At 34.7% G+C, this 18,093-nt stretch overlaps 1 protein-coding gene across 7 annotated transcripts in view; it reads left to right on the top strand.

Moving 5' to 3' along the window:
• CDK5RAP2 (CDK5 regulatory subunit associated protein 2) overlaps positions 1-18,093 on the top strand; it is a 168,470-nt gene that overhangs the window by 47,746 nt on the left and 102,631 nt on the right. For 6 of the 7 annotated variants that reach the window (XM_074211715.1, XM_074211718.1, XM_074211716.1 and 3 more), the window contains 8 exons: positions 1,018-1,094; positions 2,904-3,027; positions 4,649-4,803; positions 7,029-7,185; positions 8,198-8,251; positions 9,020-9,139; positions 9,780-9,872; positions 15,776-15,994. In XM_074211715.1, coding sequence (XP_074067816.1) covers positions 1,018-1,094; positions 2,904-3,027; positions 4,649-4,803; positions 7,029-7,185; positions 8,198-8,251; positions 9,020-9,139; positions 9,780-9,872; positions 15,776-15,994 — 999 coding nt within the window. Of the gene's footprint in view, positions 1-1,017; positions 1,095-2,903; positions 3,028-4,648; positions 4,804-4,824; positions 5,190-7,028; positions 7,186-8,197; positions 8,252-9,019; positions 9,140-9,779; positions 9,873-15,775; positions 15,995-18,093 lie in introns of those variants that run through there. The other variant, XM_074211721.1, reaches the window with a different exon arrangement.

The raw sequence follows: 18,093 nt of genomic DNA on the forward strand, positions 1-18,093 counted from the left end.
TTTTCAGGTCAAGGTTTGCTGATTAACCTACTAATCATGTTATATAATATTAATGGACATCTTTTTCTTATCAAGTCAAACCACTGTTTTGGGTGGGGGCACATTAGAATCAGGCAAGGTTAAATTTTTTTTTCATTTAAAAAAGTGACAGCTTTTTGCATTTACTGTGTGCTAATATGTGGAGTCTTAGAGTCAGAAGGAGACAATGGTTATCTAGTTCATTTCCTCCTTGAAGCATCTTTCTCCTCTACAACTCTCACTACTTCAAGAAGCCATTTTGTTAAGCCATCATTTTTAATGCTGCAGGGTATTATATCTAAAGCTATATATATTTATATTAACAATGTAGTATATTGCCATATTTTCTATTCCTTAAATTTTCTAAATATTTCTATATTAATCTCTTTTGCTGAGAGTTATATGTCTTGGGCCATTTGTGTAGAGAACCTGTGCTCATTGCTGATGGATCATATCATGTCGTATCTTTTTTGTGTTAGCATTCTGTAATGTGATTTGTTAAAAGTAGTAGGTAGAGTTTGCAATTTTTCTATTTTCCTCCCTCTTCTCCTGAAATGTTTTTTTCTTTTAAGTTTAAACACATTCCCACGGCATATGCAGGATTGTAAACAACCAGAAGTAATTGCTTTGGAATAGTAAAAACAAACTGTAGAATTGCCCATAAATTTAGTTGGCAAAGGGCAAACAATTTTTAAATCAACTTCACTTGAATGACATTTATATGATGATGTTTAAATGCTTTGGTTTTTTAGAAGCTTAGAAAATTTACATGATTATTTTGAGACGTGATAAGTTCCAATCTTCCTTTTGTCTTGATAGAATATTTAATAAATTTCCGTTCTAGTGTGCCCCAAGGCCAATGAGATTTTGAGTATACCTTCTGCCTATCATAAGCAATACAAAGTGAATATGTACTTGAAACATTGCTTGGTGGGTGGATTTTGTGTATTTTTTTGTGTTTTAACAATGTACCTTTTCTCTCTGAAATTTGTCTTGAAGAACATTGAACTGAAGGTAGAGCTTGAAAGCCTGAAATGTGAACTACAAGAGAGAGAACATCTCCTCATCAAAGCCTCGTAAGTACTGCCATATATATATATATATATATATATGTATATAAATTTGTAATCTTTTCAGTGATTTTGGCAGTGAAGTCCTGGCTAAGCATATGAATAAAAATCTCATGTTTTGATAATGTTTTTTTATGTAGCATATTTGCCACTGTGTGCTTTACCAAGACTTTGTATACAAAAATGTATCACTTACCTTTGAAATTCAGTCCCTCACCTTGAAAATAGATAAATGAGTAAGAATTTCTCACTTTCCTTTCTATACTGGCATGATTGGTGAGCCAAAAATTATGTATAGCTGTGTGATCTTGGGTAAGTCACTTAATCCTGTTTGCCTTGCATCTAGGGCATCTCTAGTTGTCTTGATCCATATCTGGCCACTGGAGTTAGATGGTTCTGGAGGAAAAAGTGAGATTAGTGACAGCACAGCAGCCCCTCACTCCAATTCATGTGCTTGTCATGGCCTCATATCCCTGATGCCATGGTCTTCTTTGAGAACAGAGGACAAAAACATCATCATCAATCCCCTCTAATATAAAATGTGGTAATTAATGTGGAAAGCTCCCTCTAAGAGAGAGGGTGGAAGTTTAAAGTGTGTACAGTCCAGTGTTGGGAGCTAGAGCTGGAGTTTGATCTAGATTGTGGCACCAACTCTTTGCTTTTGGAGGTGAGATGTGCTTCTTCAGTAACCTGGATCCCAGTATCCTCACTTGTAAAGTGAGGGGATAATGTAGTGCAGTTGATCTCTAAGGTCCTATATGACCATTAAATCCCGTGCTTCCGTAATTTTAAGCCTATCAGAAGATATCAATCAATCATTATGTATTTATTAAAAATAACTACCATTGCTAGGTTTTGCCAATTATTGGTGATACAAAGAAAAAATGAATAGGCCTTGCTTGCCCTCAAGGAACTTACATACTCCAGGATGTGGCAAGACAGAATGGTAAAGATATAAAGAGTAGTGCAGATGGGAGAAATGAAGGGATTGTTGCATTGGATGCTGTTTGGATTAGATAAGAATAACTTATTTAGTACTTTAAAGTTTACAAAGCAATGTAATCACAACATCAACATTATGTTAGTGTATTTTGTAGATGAGGAGACTAAGGGACAGATGAAATCAGTTGATTATAGTCACATGGTTACTAATGACAGCTATGAATAGAATTTATTTTTCTGCTTTCCTGGTTCCTAAGACTTTCTACTATATATCTTCTATGTATGTGTTAGAATTTGAAAATTCAGCTTTTAGGGCATAGGAAAAAGACAACACAAAAAATTCAGATACACCTAAACTTTGGTAGGGTGGGGGAGATGAAGAGTATTTTTCGTATCTATTCATAATCAGTGGCATTTTTCTTAAAAAGAAATTAGGATTTGGGTTTGGAATCACAATGGCATGGCTTCAGTGCACAATTTTCATTTACCATTACTTAAGCAAAGAACAAGTTCTTAGTGTTTTCGAAGTAATGACTTTGACATTTTGTATTTTGAATGACACATAGCAGCTATAGGGTATGTAGGCAGAAACTGATTTTGTTTTGTTTGCACAATTTCCTATCTCAAATAGATTGATTGTGCTATATTTAAAATTCTTTTCCTATGAGTTGGCAGAATATGCTACATTAAACCATCCTTGATTTCTCCAGATTTATTTTTATTGGTTTTGATTCAGTCCCCTTCTTTTCCAATTAGAAAAGAAACTTGTATGTGTTACATTGGAAAGATATTTGTCAGTACCTCACGCTCATTCATGGTCAGAATCAGACCCACCTTCTCCCCTTTTTTCATGCTTTCCCCATATCTTTGCAGCAAAGCCGTTGAAAGCCTGGCAGAAGGGGGTGGCTCAGAAATTCAGCGTGTGAAAGATGATGCCCACAAAAAGATGCAGCAAGTTGAAGACCACCTTACCAGAAAAATCTTCCATTTAGAAGAGGCAAGTGTAAACCCTAGAGAAATAATGTAGGTTTTTTTTTTTTTTTTTTTTTTTTTTAGGTTTTTGCAAGGCAAATGGGATTAAGTGGCTTGCCCAAGGCCACACGGCTAGGTAATTATTAAGTGTCTGAGACTGGATTTGAACCCAGGTACTCCTGACTCCAGGGCCAGTGCTCTATCCACTGCACCACCTAGATGCCCCTGAAATAATGTAGTTTTACCAGAACTTTTGGAGAGGAATTATTTATCTGTAACTTCTGTTCAGTTGCTCATTTTTTCGTAATGGATGGGATTTGAAGATGATCTGTAATGAGTTTCCTCATCTATGAACTAGATTATCTCAAAAAATTCTATCTACAAATTCAATTTCAATTAATTGATAGCAAATTACTATTTCACAGCCTTTTAAATATTTCTTGCATTTTAAATAAATTTTACACTATCAAATTCTTAGAGGTCATTTATTTTTCATATTGTTTTCACTCCCAAAATGTCTCTTTGTAAGTATACGAGAATACAATTTAAGTTGTGATAATGGTTTATTTAAAGTTATAACATATGTTCACATATGTCATCTCATTTGATTCTTGAAATAATCTTCTGAGCTAAGGAGGACAAAGTTATTAAACCTATTTAATAAGAAACTAAGGCCCACTGAGCAGAAGCGACTTGCTCAGTGTCATATGATTAATTGGTGGGTGGCAAGAACCCTGATTTATACCTAAGTCCTCTGACTTTTGTTTTCCATATGACTTCCTAATACTATAACCCAGTTTAGATATTGGTCTTGAACTGGATTGGGAGGAGGTAATCTTTCCCTTTACTCAAAGTTAGCAGTATAGTTCTCAGTATAGATTTAGAAATAATTTTATCTAAATGCCAGTGTCTTTGAAATCATGAGGCAAATCCTTTTGGGGCAAACAGTATTGTGATACATGATAGAGAATAATACCATATATTTCATTTTTTTATATATATAGTAATAGCAAAGAACATTGCCTAGAACTTTGCATAAGGAGCTCTGAGATTCAAATCACTTCCAAGTCATTTTGATAAACATTGATGTGCGTCCCTATGTATAGATCTGGGCTTAGAGTTTTTTCCTTGGTGAAACAAATAATTTCCTTACTGGCTTCCTTAAGCTTTCAGGGGAAGTATGTTACATTTATCACAATTTAAATCATTGCAGAGGTTTAGAAAATGTGGGTTCAGATTTTCTAGTTCCTAGTTAAAATGAAGGGGTAAAATTTGTATGTGAACTAAAGTGTGGTTCTTATTGGGAATTTATTTACAAATATGTGGTTTTTGTGGGTAGCATTTTATTTTCATTGAAATTATAAATATTGATTTGATTTAGAAAAAAATTAGAAAAAGAGCTCTTTGTTAGTTAATTGAGACTTTTCCTTTGGAAATGCTTATAATTCTTGAATATATAAGAGGTAATGGAAAAAATGGCTGGCAAATGTATTTATGACCAATACTCACTGTGTATATAGTACAGTTCAGGGAGGGAGAACTGCTGGAGAAGAAGTCATAAATATTTATATTTTAATCCAATTTCCTTTCAAAATGTTCCCAATTGTATTGAAAAATTGCATTGGATGCATTTAATTTAACTCTAGGACGTCAAAGCAGCCCAGGCAGAAGTGGAAAAGGCCTTTGAAATGGCAGAGAAGGAAAAGGTTCTCAGAATGAGTTTGGAAGAAAAACTTTCGTCTCTGAAGATAATGCAGCAGGGAGAACTGGAGGAGGCCCTAGATGAGGAAGAAAAAGAAAGGTCTGACCTTTATCACTTTTATATAGTGACACTTCATTTGTCCAGCTTACACAGGGAAGGAGGCATTGTACACTAATATTTCCCTGCCAAAACTCTGTTATTTGTAACTGCTTTATTTGGAAAGGTTTTGGAAACAGATCCTATTTCCCCTGGAGCATTCTTAAAAGTACAGTGAGCATCCTTTACCTTTTATGGAGTTCTTACTCCTACCAGTAATTGGATGGGGCTATATTTCCTCTGACATCTTGGGAGCTAGCAAGCTGCAAAGCAGTTCTAATAAAGTTTTGGCACTGGAAACTCTGGTTATCTTGGAAGTTCATTTATGCATAATGCATCCTCCATTTAAATCTGCCCTTATGCTAGATGCTTTCAGATTGCTGTGCTTTGTGAGTTCTTGTCTGCTCTTTGTAGTTTCTGTCTCTTCTGTTGCTAATAGCTGTCATTTATTTTGACTTAATCTTCTTTTAGCAATAAGTACCTCCCTTTTAATTGCCGTTCCTAATTTGTGGACTAGGAGATTTTGTAACTAAGCTTATTTGAAATGTGTTGCATTTTAGCCTAATAGGTTCAGAATATCTTGTGGGCCTGAGGTTTTTGTATTTGAGCTGTGCTACATGAACTTTGTGATTGCTGTATTATTTTCTCATAGACTTTTGCTTCTGGGTTATTAACTGTTTTCTATGTATTTGGAATTGAAGTTGTTGAATTTTAAAATAATTGTTTACTATTAAGTAAAAATTTCAGAGGCTTGTGTACTCTAATTTTTCATCTGGGGGAAACTTCCAATTTCTATATGTCTCTCTTGTAAGGTAAGTAGTTCCTTCCTATTTTCCTGTGGCTAGAACATGATAATAACTTTTGGCATTTATATAGAAGGCTTTACGTTTAGAAAATACTTTGCACCCATCAGGTTATTTTATTCCCATGACATCCCTGGGTTGAGTATTTCCCCCATTTTATAGATGAAGAAACCTAGGATCATAGTGATTGAAGACCCTCCAAGATCATCCTGTTAAGATATAGTAGAAGTAGGACTTGAGTCCAGTTCTTCTGACTCCTTTCCTATTATACTGTCCTAGCCCCCTGTGGTGATATAGCATGACTAAGGAACAGTCATCTGTTGACCGAATTTTGAACATCATGCCTATCCTTGTTCTAATATTCCTGTTTAGCATTTTTTAAAAAAAATTTTAACTCCTGAATGTGTTGTCTTTCTCTCATACTATTTAAGAAATTCCATGTATATATAAAATGGTCAATCTTTTGATTGTTCTGGAAATGGAACCCTTTTGTGGAGCCCTCTCCAGGTGATTGTGGTGTCTGGTCTGCTGTACTCTGATGGGAGTTGGAGAGGTGGGGAATTCTTGAGCTTAATAGTCTGGGGATCACAATAATACGACAAGCACAGTGCTGCAGCTTTGTTTTTTTAGGAGTACTTGATTGAAGTATCAGAACTATAATTTTTTGTATGCAAAGTATTCCAAGGCTGAGTGCACTAACCTGTAAACAAGAAGCAATTATTTTGTAACCTTGAGTAACTCACTTCATTTCTGTAGGCCTCAGTTTCTTCAACTGCACAGTATTAGATTTGTACTGAATATTAACTAAAGTCCCTAGTGACTATAGTATCATGTATTCTAAAGGTCCCTTTCAGTTCTAATATTTTATATTCTGAAGTTCTCTGTAGTATTTATGAGAAAAGCCGTTGTGCCCCTGTGGTAGAGAACTTGTCTCTAAGCCGGGAATACTGGGTTCAAGTCCCACCACTGACTAACACTGACTATGTGACCTTGGGCAAGTCTCTGGAACTCCCAGTTCACTGGACAACTCCTTAAGTCTAAACGTTGACAAGAAAGTGCTGACCCATCATTGACAGAGGGAGTTTCCTCACTTTGAAATTCCCTTGTTACTGAAATCCAAGGTCTGGTCCTTTTCTTAGTACTAATATCACATTGAAGAATAGGTATCCTTTCTTTGCTGTTTAAAGATGCAATATCATGTTTTTTTTTTTGGTTTTTGTGTCATCCTCTTTCCCCATTGTATTTGTCCTAAATGGAGTATATTCTCATCATTGATCTTGATATTGTAGAATATGATTCCATTTATTCTGGTGTATGGGAGTTGTCCACTTGGAAGATGCCTAGCACTGTTTATTTCTTAGTCACTTCTGTCCCATTGAATTGAATATAATATAAAATTAGTATTTACATCTCATTCTGTTTTAGACTGATACAGAATTTGAGGCTGACTTTGAAGAAAAAAGATGCTTTAATTCAGGAACTTGAAGAGGCAAAATGTCAAATGGAATCACCTGATGAGAACTTGCCATCTGGAAAACTAAGTGAATTTACTGCTGCTTTCAGGGAAGAAAAGGAATTAGAGGTGAGTCAGTGGCCTTGGAATGGAAACTTTTATTAGCATTTGTTGCTCCTCTGTGGTAGATTATATATGTTCATTTTCCATAGATAAACAAATGCACTATCTAACTACTCACAACTACCTGTCAGCTGAAGGGTAGTAGTAATGTCTATTGTCATGAGATTCTGGGAATTGTTAAAAATCAAATGTATATTAAGTGCCTGTAAGAATAGGCTGACTTAATATTAGTTGTTGAATTACCTATTATTAATGAATTAACAGGAGGTTTTTCAAGTTTTCTTTCTTTCCTCTACCCTCTGATTTCCTACAATAAAAATGTAGTGTATTTGTGATTATTTCAACATTGCAATTAGAAGAAAATATCTTTTATTTGTAGCTTTTGAAGCGTTAGTGCAAAAATAGATCATAAAAAGAGTTACTTGGAAAATTCAAATCTTAGGTTGACCTTCTGTTCTTTGTTAATGGAGGCTTATTCATTTAAGTTGCAATATATTAGGAGACATTTAAAGTTGATTGATTATTTGTAATATATATTTAGATTCTCTATTCCTAGATTAAGAAAGAACATTGACCTAACAATTAAACATTTTTAGCATTATAGTTTTAGTCTGGAATTTTAATGATTTAGAATATTGTTCCTATGATTAGATACTTTTAAGTTTTTCCCTTGAACTCACTTTTGTATTCCCCACAATCTTTCATCTGTCTTTTTATTTATACCCTCTGGGGCTGACTAAGCCATGATCAATGATCACTTCATGTCATGCCTGGCATTTTGTGTCAGCTCACTTTTCCCCTGCTTTGTTTTTAAGCTTTGTTTAACATGACTAGAGGGACTGGGTGTAGTAGGGCAGGAGAAATATACACTTTTGCTTTAATAGGATCTAAATGAACTGTTGTAAATCAAGTATATGAAGCTTTGTTCTAATTGATTATGATACTTAATGAGAGTACTCTGGGGGAAATATTTTTTAGTGCATTTTCTTTGGAATTAACATTTATTTTCTTTTGTTAGGCTGTTCAAATGGAACTTAGAAATGAGAGAAATTGCTTTGAAAAGAGAATTCTGGTACGTTTAAATCATATTTTAATTAATCTAAGATTCATAAACTTGTTAGTGCCTCATTTCATATTCTAATTATAAATGACTGAGTTCAAATTTGCTCAAACCCGTTGTACTCTGCCTTAGCCAGACTATATTTGGAGTGTGGTAGTCATTTATAGATACTCTCTTTTAGAAGAGATATTGACAAGCTAGAACATAACTACTATGGTAGTGAGGTGATCCATACCATGAAGACTGACTGAAGAAAATGAAGATTTTTGTTAACAAAAGACTGAGGCTAAGGGATGGAAGAAAGGGCGAGAGGGAGATTGAATAAGTGCCTAATTTGTGCTAGACAAAGTTTTGCTAATAATATTCCATTGGATCCCCTCAGCAACCCTGTGAGATAGGTTTTATTATTTTCTTTTTCTTACAATTCAGGAACACAAGCAGATGAAATTTCTATGGCATTGCAGTATTCAATTGGCAGTTTGTGTTTTTCAGTATCATTTGTATGTTTTCCATTGCCTGGATGTGACCATGAACAAATTCAAGAAGAAATTGGTGTTCTTTCCTTGTGGTTGACTACTTTTATAGCAGATCTTCCTTCCTTTTATTGTGTCCTTTTGCTGTATATTTTATTTTACTTGAAGCATTAAACATAGTATGACATGAATAAAATAGCATTTAAATAAATAAATAAAACAGCATTTAAATATATGTTTAAAGCTGTAGTAACAATGCATTACAGTTAAGACTGGTCAACTTAGTGAATCCTCTTATCTAATTTAGTCTTTTCAGGAGGACATAAAAGAAAAAGAAAAAGAAATTGCTTTTGAAAGGAAAAATGGTTTGAAGAGGGATAAAACAATTCAGGGTCTAACTGTGGCCTTAAAAACAAAAGATAAAGAGGTATGTCTCTGTTCTTTTAGATTTATTCAGTATAGATGCTATAAATGAAAATGATTGCTTTTAGCCTCTTCCATCTTGAATTTTCAGCCCTATGTAAAAGTGCATGACAGAATTAAAGTGTTGAATATAAGGGCTTGAGAACAATTATTCATGCGAAGTTTCTGTACAAATAGGTTACTGGTTAAGCCATTAGGGGTTTGACATAAAGGAATTGGCATGTGGACTAGGGCCATATCTTTGATACCCATTTTGATATTCTTGAAAAGAGAAATTCATTTTATATACCAGAAGATATTTTATTGCTTCTGGGGTTTAAGTTAGTATATTGCTGGTGTCATTATGCCTTTCTCTTCCTATTATATAGGGCTTGTTTTGTGGATTGTTTTCCCTGACATATCATTGACTACTCTTTCTGTAGCTTACCTTTTAAAGGACCCATGTTACAGAAAAAGAAATTTTAGAATCTTTTAAAATATTGTTTTACCACTTTTTTTGGGGGGGTAACAACCAGCTTGGCTTATGTAGAATAACATCTAATCCAATCACAGAAGACTATTCACGGAAGAATTTGTTGGGGGTAGAATATGATTGGATTCTCTCTCTCTCTCTCTCTCTTTTGCTTTGTCTTCTTTCCTGAAAGATTGAAGAACTTACATCCAAAATTGAAGAGTTGACTACTTCCTTAGCAAAAGCAAGAGAAGCTACTCACAATGTCCATATAGAAAAGATCAAGGTAAGCTGTCTTACTGGCTAGGTTAGATTGATTTATAGTTCATACACAGAAGCAGGCAATATTTTATAGCACAGAGGTGTCAAACATGTTTTCCAAGGGGCATATATAGTTCACAATACCTTCCATACTGCCAGAATCAGATTAAAATGTAAATGGAAAATATTTAACAAAATTAAAGTACTGTAAAGTATAGATAACATTACATTTTTAAAGTCATCATGTGCCCCACAGGGCTCCTTATGTACAGATTGCTAAATCCATGCTTCTCTTTGGGTTTGACCATGCTGGAGCCAGTGGAGATGATAATATTTACACCACTTACTACTGCACAAGAGTGGTGAGACACAAATTCAAATTAGAAAAAATATGTAATACATTTTGTAAACTATAAAATGCTTTATTAATGAAAGTTCTTTATGGTGTTGGGAAGAGCTCTAGATTTGCAGCCAGAGAACCTGGCTTTGAATTCCAGCTTGCTGCCATGTAACCTTGAGCAGGTTACTGTAAAGGAAGGTCAGATTAGATAATAGCTAGAGTGTTTTCTAGTTTGAAGTCCTTTGATCTTTGACTATTAATACCTGAGTTTTACCTTGAAAAGTATATCATTGTTGACAATCATGCTTGCTCATTTTCCTTGGTAAAACTGACAAGAGAATCTAAGCAAGTTGGAACAGACTAGTTTAGACAAACACATTCTATGCTCTTACCATCACGAAACTAACTAGATAAATAGTGATTTCAGATATATGAATATACTTTTTAAAAAGTTATTTTATTTTTTCTAATGACATGCAAAAATAATTGTCAACATTCATCTTTTTGTAAAGTATTGAGTTCACATTTTTTCTACGATTCTTCCTTTCCTCCTTTCCCAACTGTGAGGGAGTAATCTGATGTAGGTTCCATATTTCCATATTAGTCATGTTACAAAAGAAAAATTAGAATTAAAAGGAAAAAAGAGAAAAAACAAAAGGGAAGTTTATATTTTCTTTTTTTGTTAATTTTATTTTTATTTAAGGCAATGGGGTTAAATGACTTGCCCAAAGTCACACACCTAGGCAATTATTAAAGGGTCTGAAGTTGGATTTGAGCTCAGGTCCTCCTGACTCCAGGGCTTGTGCTCTATCCACTGAAACACCCAGCTTCCCCCTAAAAAAGAACTTGTAAAAAGTGAACATAATATACTTTGGTATGCAGTCAAGATCCACTGTTTTTTTTTTTTTCTGGATATGGATGGCCATCACAAATCTTTTAGAATTGTCCTTGATCACTGAACTTCTGAAAGGAGCTGACCATCTCACAATGTTGCTCTTAATGTGTACAATGCTCACTTCATTCAGCACCAGTTCATGCAAGTCTTTCCAGGTTTTTCTAAATTCAGATCCCTCATGATTTCTACAGATCAATAGTTCTTCATCATATTCATATACCATAATTTATTCAGCTATTCCCCTCAATTGACAGACATTCCCTCAATTTCCAATTCTTTACTACGGTAAAGAGAGCTGCTATAACTATATTTTGTATACGTGGGTCTTTTTTTCCTTTTTAATCTAATTTTTTGGGATACACCTATTAGTGGTATTGCTGGATCAAAGGCTATGCACAGTTTTATAGCCCTTTGAGCATAGTTCCAAATTGTTCTCCAGAATAGTTGGATAAATTCACAATTTTTTTTTAGATTTTTTATTTGCAAGGTAAATGGGGTTAAGTTACTTGCCCAAGGCCACACAGCTAGGTAATTAATTAAGTGTCTGAGACCGGATTTGAACCCAGGTACTCCTGACTCCAAGCCCAGTGCTTTATCCACTACACCACCTCGCTGCCCTTAAATTCACAATTCTATCAATAGTGCATTAGTATTTTCCCACATCCTCTCCAAAGTTAATCATTATTTTTTTTGTCATTTTAGCCAATCTGATAGATATGAATTGTTTTCATTTGCATTTCTCTAATCAGTAATGATTTAGGACATTTTTTCATGTGACTATAGATGGTTTTAATATCTGAAAACTGTTCATGTCCTTTGACCATTTATTAATTGGAGAATGACTTATAATGAATATACTTTTTAGAGCATTCATATATATAGAAAAGCAAATGAGTTACAATCATCATAAGGTTAATAAAGTTGACTCTTCTATATTTATTTTTTTTTGAAACAAACTCCTTAAAAAGAGCTAGTCAAAGTGTTTATAGAGAGATTAATGATTGGTAAAATACATTTCACATCAATTGCTTTCATTTTACTAATAGTCTCCTCTAGTTCAGGCCTTTATCGCCTTTAACCTAGATTATTGGCAATCTCCTGACTGGTCTCCACCCTATCCCCCACACCTGCCTCCATTCCTGTGGTCTCTCTTCTATACAATATATCTTTTTTTTTTTTTGGTAAGGCAAATGGGGTTAAGTGGCTTGCCCAAGGCCACACAGCTAGGTAATTATTAAGTATCTGAGACCGGATTTGAACCCGGGTACTCCTGATTCCAGGGCTGGTGCTTTATCCACTGCACCACCTAGCTGCCCACAATATATCCTTTACACAGCCACCAATTGATATTCCCAAAGAACAGACCTGAGGTTTTCCTTCTCTCCAAACAATTTTTCATAGCTTCCTTTTAACTCCATGTCTAAGTAGAAAGTGCTCCCTGATGTCACAGTCCTTCTTTGAGAATGAAAGACAAACATCATCACTATTATCTTTAACTGCTCAATCTTGTATTTAAAGCCATTTGCAAACTGAATACCACCTACATTTACTAATTCTGTATATCTGTTTTTCATTCCCTTGATTCCAGTCACACTGGAATTAGCTATTAGCTATTGCTCTACATCATATTTTGTCTTTTGCCTCTCTATCTTCACAAATGGTCCCCCATGTCTAGCATGTACTTTCTACCTTCCTTCAGAGTCTAGCTTTGATGCCACATCTTTCTTTCCTCATCCTCTTAAGAACCTTCTCATTTTTGAAATTACTTGATGTTGACTAGTTTGTCTACTTTTATATTCTACTGTCCCCTACAAAGTAAATTCCTTGAGGGCAGAGATGATTTTATTTTTTGGCTTTTTTTATACCTACCATCTAGGATTGTGCTTGTATAATACCCAGACATCTGTATATGTGCACACACATATACCTACAGATCAGACATGGATACATCTATGTGCATCTGTTAGGTGTCTTTATGAAATATGTATGCATAGTGCCTTGAAGAGAGGAGAGACTATGAATACTCAATATAACCACCAGATGGCTAAGGAGCTCCACTGTAGCTTATGATTGAGGATTAAGTTCAAAAAAAAAGGAAATATAATAAGCCTCATACTGAATTTTATGAGAAAAATCAGCCTGAAGTCTTGCTATTAAAATGAATGGTGAAATTAATAAACTTTGTAACAAATCTCAATAACCATTCCAATTTATAGTCTTTTCTTTCTTCCATAATGTAATTTAAAAAGGAAAACAGGTAGGAGAATACCTCATCCCTTTCATTTATAACTTTAACAAGTGATTATTGCTTTTCCATGCAAGGTGAAATATACCAATTCACCTTTAAAAACATGTTACATTTTGGTCAGGAAAATTTAAAATTCAGGTATTTAGTGTTAAGCTTAGTTCTTTGACCAATCTGTTTAAAAAAGCGGGGGGGAGGTTAGGGTAAAAACTAAGTTAGAATCCAAAAGTAAAATGGACCTATACTTCCAAAACCCTGTCATCTAGACCTATTACTTTTACTATGGACCAAATTTGTAGTCTGCATTTAATTTTTATTTCTTAAAATACACACAGTAAAAGCGTTGGAAGAGTTTCAGTACAATTGTTCTGATAACAAGGAATTATGTTATCGTTTATAAAGTTAGTCATTATGCTACTTTTCTGCTCAACAAACTTTAGCAGCTCTCTGTTGTTCCTTAGGTTAGGAGAAGCCCAAAGTAGCATTTAAAGCTCTTTACAATCTAATGAAACCTCTTTTTTCCAGGCTGATAAGAAGATTTTACTCTTCCTCATACAATTTTCCATTCAAGAAAACAGTCTATTTGCTGTTTTTGTTATCTATCATTCTTTCTCTCATATCTCTACCTTTGTTCAAGCAATCTCTTAGACCTGGACAGCTTCTGTCCTTACCTCCATGTCTTACAATGCCTAACTTTAGAAGAGGCCTTTCCTGATACTCCTAATTGTTATTGTCTACCCTCCCAAATTACTTTGTATTATTTTGTATTTGTTTATTTGTGTCATCTTTGTTGACTTTCCTCTTTTCCCTTATCCCCATTTCTCTGAATCTTAATTCTTTGAGGAAAGAAACATTCTCATGTTTTGTGTTACTATTTCCAGAATCTAGTCTGGAGTCTGTCACATGGAAAGAACTTAATAAATATTTAACAAAAGAGCTTGAACTTGTATATACCCTGTGTAGATAGATTATAAATGTGAAATTATAACATTGTAGTTTACTCCCCTGTAAAGTTGTAATACAACTTCTATTTAATTCAATTCAACAAACATTTATTAAGCTTTAGCTTTGTGCAAAGCACTATCCTGAATGGAATATGGTCTAAGGGCAATTAGCTAGCCTTTTGATTAGACTCAAGAGTGCATGAAGAACAGACATCCAAAATTAGGAAATGTGTAGGTGGGATTCGGTTGCAGCAGGCTTTAAATATAAGGTTGAGCAGTTTATACTTTATTGTAGAGAGGGGTGTGTGTGTGTGTGTGTGTGTGTGTGTGTGTGTGTGTGTGTGTGTGACATTAATAGGTGTTTCTTCCCATACATGCTTGCAGATCCTTCCATAAAACTTGATTTTCACCTTTAAAAGGATTAACACTCCTTTCAATCTCTACTGATTCATACTAACTTATGGTTCAAGTGAACATATGACAGATTTTTTTGTGCCTTTTGATAGCAGACCTGTAATAGCAGACTTCCCTTTTTCAAATTATAGTCCTTTAAAGGGTTAACCATACATTAACTTTTTTGGGGGGGGAAACTAACTGCTTGATATTGATGGAGTCTGAGGTCGTCTTCTCATACAAACTGTGTGTGTAGCCTGGACCACTGTCTTCACCTTCTTATTGGTGTCCATTGTGACCTTGAGCTCTTTGTGTTTTTCTGTCTCCTATGTGTCTATAGAATCCCAAGTGTCAGTCTGGTTTCTCCAGGACAGGTGTTCTTACCACACACTTAACTCATACATAGCACCTCTGCTGAAGCTGTCATCCTTTAATTTCACTTTGACTCTTTGATGTTGATAGCTGCTCTCTTCTGAACCTTTGACCCTTGCTTGCTTGCCCCAAGCCCATTACAAAGTGATCTTGTTAGAGTCTAAGTCCATCACTACTCTTCAGAAGACAGTCATTTTATTTGCACTATTGCACCTTTTGATTTACTTATAATATTTCTGGAGCCCTTCAGCAGTCCTAACCAATGTCTTGTTCAGAATAGGTGCTTAATTAAATACCTGTTAGTTGAATTGATTTGAAAATTTCCTGTGGACAGTGTAGGGAGTATTCCTATTTTATAGGTGTGGAGTCATGCAGAGAAAGTAGCTTGTTCAGGGTCATAGAGGGCTGCCTCATACCGAGAAGGGACTTGAGAAAATTTAGTACTTTTTATATTCTTTTCTTTTTTGATCTTTATGATCTAGCTCCCATATACCCTTTTCCCTGCTTCTTTCCTATAGTGCAAAGATACTAGGTTTGTAGTCAGAGAACCTAGCTTCAAATTTGTTATCAGTTACTTATACCTGCATCAGCTTACGTGAGTCATTTTTCTAGTCTGAGCCTCAGGTAGTAAAATTGAGGGTGCTGTCCCTTCAATTCCTACATTCTTTGAAATAGTGTAAAATAGAGACTTAGATTGTTTTGTCTAATGCTGATTGTAGATATTTTCTTTTCCTTTAAGGGGGCTGAAGATTTTGAGACCATTTTGATGGAAAAAGAAACCCTTTTAACACAGTTGCATGCTGAAAATCGGAGGAAAGATACTGAGAACCATAAGTTGCAAAGAGCCATTGAACAATTTAATCAAGACCTAGATAATTTTCAGCATGAGAGGGAGAATTTGGAGAAGGAGTTGGATGAAACCCGACGACAGAAGAGTCATGGAGATAAAACCATCAATGTGGTTATCGCTACTTTTTGTCTTTTAATGGGGTTCTCAGAAAGGGGGGTTGCTAGTGGGTTTTTATGTTGTTTATAACTCTGTTTTAGAATTTCTTAACATAGGCTTCTTGAGCAGTGACAAAAACAATAATTTCTAGAGCATGTTAAGATTTACAAAGTGTTTTTTTATCACAACTATATGAGGTAGTAGTATAAGCAGTATTAATTTTTCACGTTACAAATGAAGCATCTGAGGCTTCAGCACATGAAGTGATTTGACCATGATCATAGAAACCATTAGAGATACCCTTAAGTCATTTCTTGAATTCAGTGATTTTAGATGTTGCCAAGTAGGATGTGATTATGCTAAGAATTATCAATAACAGTCTTTTTTGTGTATGGTATCTCTCTTCACATCAATGACTCTCAAAGGGTGTGCTATAAAATTTTTGAAACATGTTATTGCAGATAAAAGGAAATTTATAAAAAAATTTTAATATAAATTTTATTTACCATGTACATGTGGTATAGTGGATATAATATTAAAAAGTATAAATGAATTCAAACACTCACCTAAATGCCTATTATTATTATTATTATTATTATTATTATTATTATTATTATTGAAGGGAATCTATGCCTAAACAAGTCTCCAGATTCTAGTAGTGTGGCCAGCTTCACCATTTAGTGTGCCTCCATACTCCATGGCCAAGAAAATTTGTGATGAGTGCTGAAAGTTGGATTTATGCCATGTTATAGAAAGTGAGAAAGTGCTATGTTATAGAAACCCTGGAGAGAATCAGTAAATCAGCAAATGGTCTTACATGTACCTGATATAGTGAAAGAGCATGAGAATACTATTTGGAAGACAGGAGGTTATGTCCTGGATTTGGGTGTACAATCTTGAGCAAAAGCTAACTGTTCTAAGTTTCATTTTTCTCATTTGTAAAATTGATTGGATTAGATCAGGCTTTTGCAAATTATGGCAGCCAGTTTTTGTATGATCCTTCAAACTAAGAATAGTTTTATGTTTTAAAATGCAATTAAATTTTGTTAAAATACATAAAAATCATTGGTAACTTTCAGGTCAGGGAAAAAAAGGCTGAAAGCTGGATTTGGCCTGTGGATTGTAGTTTGTTGACACCTGGACTCAATGTCTGCAGGCTATTTTGCTCTCTTTATGTTTCTATGAACTCTTCCACTCTAGGAGACTATCACTCTAAAAAGGATAAAAAAAAACTTCTAATAATTCTTGTCATTAGTTCATAGGTATGTAATTTGAAATAATTGGTCAGAACAAAAAGGAACAATCTAAATTCAAATACCTGTGTCTGAGGCCTGATTTGAACTCAGGTACTCCTGACTCCAGGGCCGGTGCTCTATCCACTGCGCCACCTAGCTGCCCCCCATGTCCTTTTAAAATGATTATCTTTTATTATTGATGTTTCAGTTAGTACTTAAACCCTCTAAGCCTCAGTTTTTTTATCTATAAATTGAGTATTAGAATATTTATACTATGTCAATCAAAGGGATGTTGTGAAGGATTGATGAGAATACATGTTTAAAGCTCTTTGTAATAAATAGAAAAGTGCCACCTAAATTTCAACAGTTATTGGGAGGGAGTTTGGGAGCCTCAGATGAGGGTTCCCCATTATTCTAAGGACAACTGAAAATATTTGTGAGTGGTGCAAAATAGCATGTAAAATTTTAAAAGTGATTATTAGGTGCTGTAAGAGTTGAGAAAGTCAAGACCTCTGTGAGCTAGGGTAATTGGGAAATGCTCTATGGAAAATGTGACTTCTGCACTAGTCCTAGAGGGGTGGAAGAGACTGGTACATGTCATGCATTACTGACCTAGGTAGAGAAATGCAAAAATACATTTATCAGAGCAACCAGTTGCTGCTTGATTTCTGTATTATATTGTTTGGGGATAGGTATTAGGGTTTAGTGGAAAGAACTTTTTCCAGGAGCCAGTGTCTACACTCAGTTCTGCCATGAAAATGTGTAACTACAGGAAGCACTCTTCTTTGGGTCTCAGTTCTGTCAAATGAGGAATTGGGTTAAGTGGCTTCCAAGAGCTCATTCAGCTATAAGTTTTTGTCTTTTTGTTGTGCTAAT

Source organism: Macrotis lagotis, chromosome 1 (assembly GCF_037893015.1).
Source record: "Macrotis lagotis isolate mMagLag1 chromosome 1, bilby.v1.9.chrom.fasta, whole genome shotgun sequence".
Lineage (NCBI taxonomy): Eukaryota > Metazoa > Chordata > Mammalia > Peramelemorphia > Peramelidae > Macrotis > Macrotis lagotis.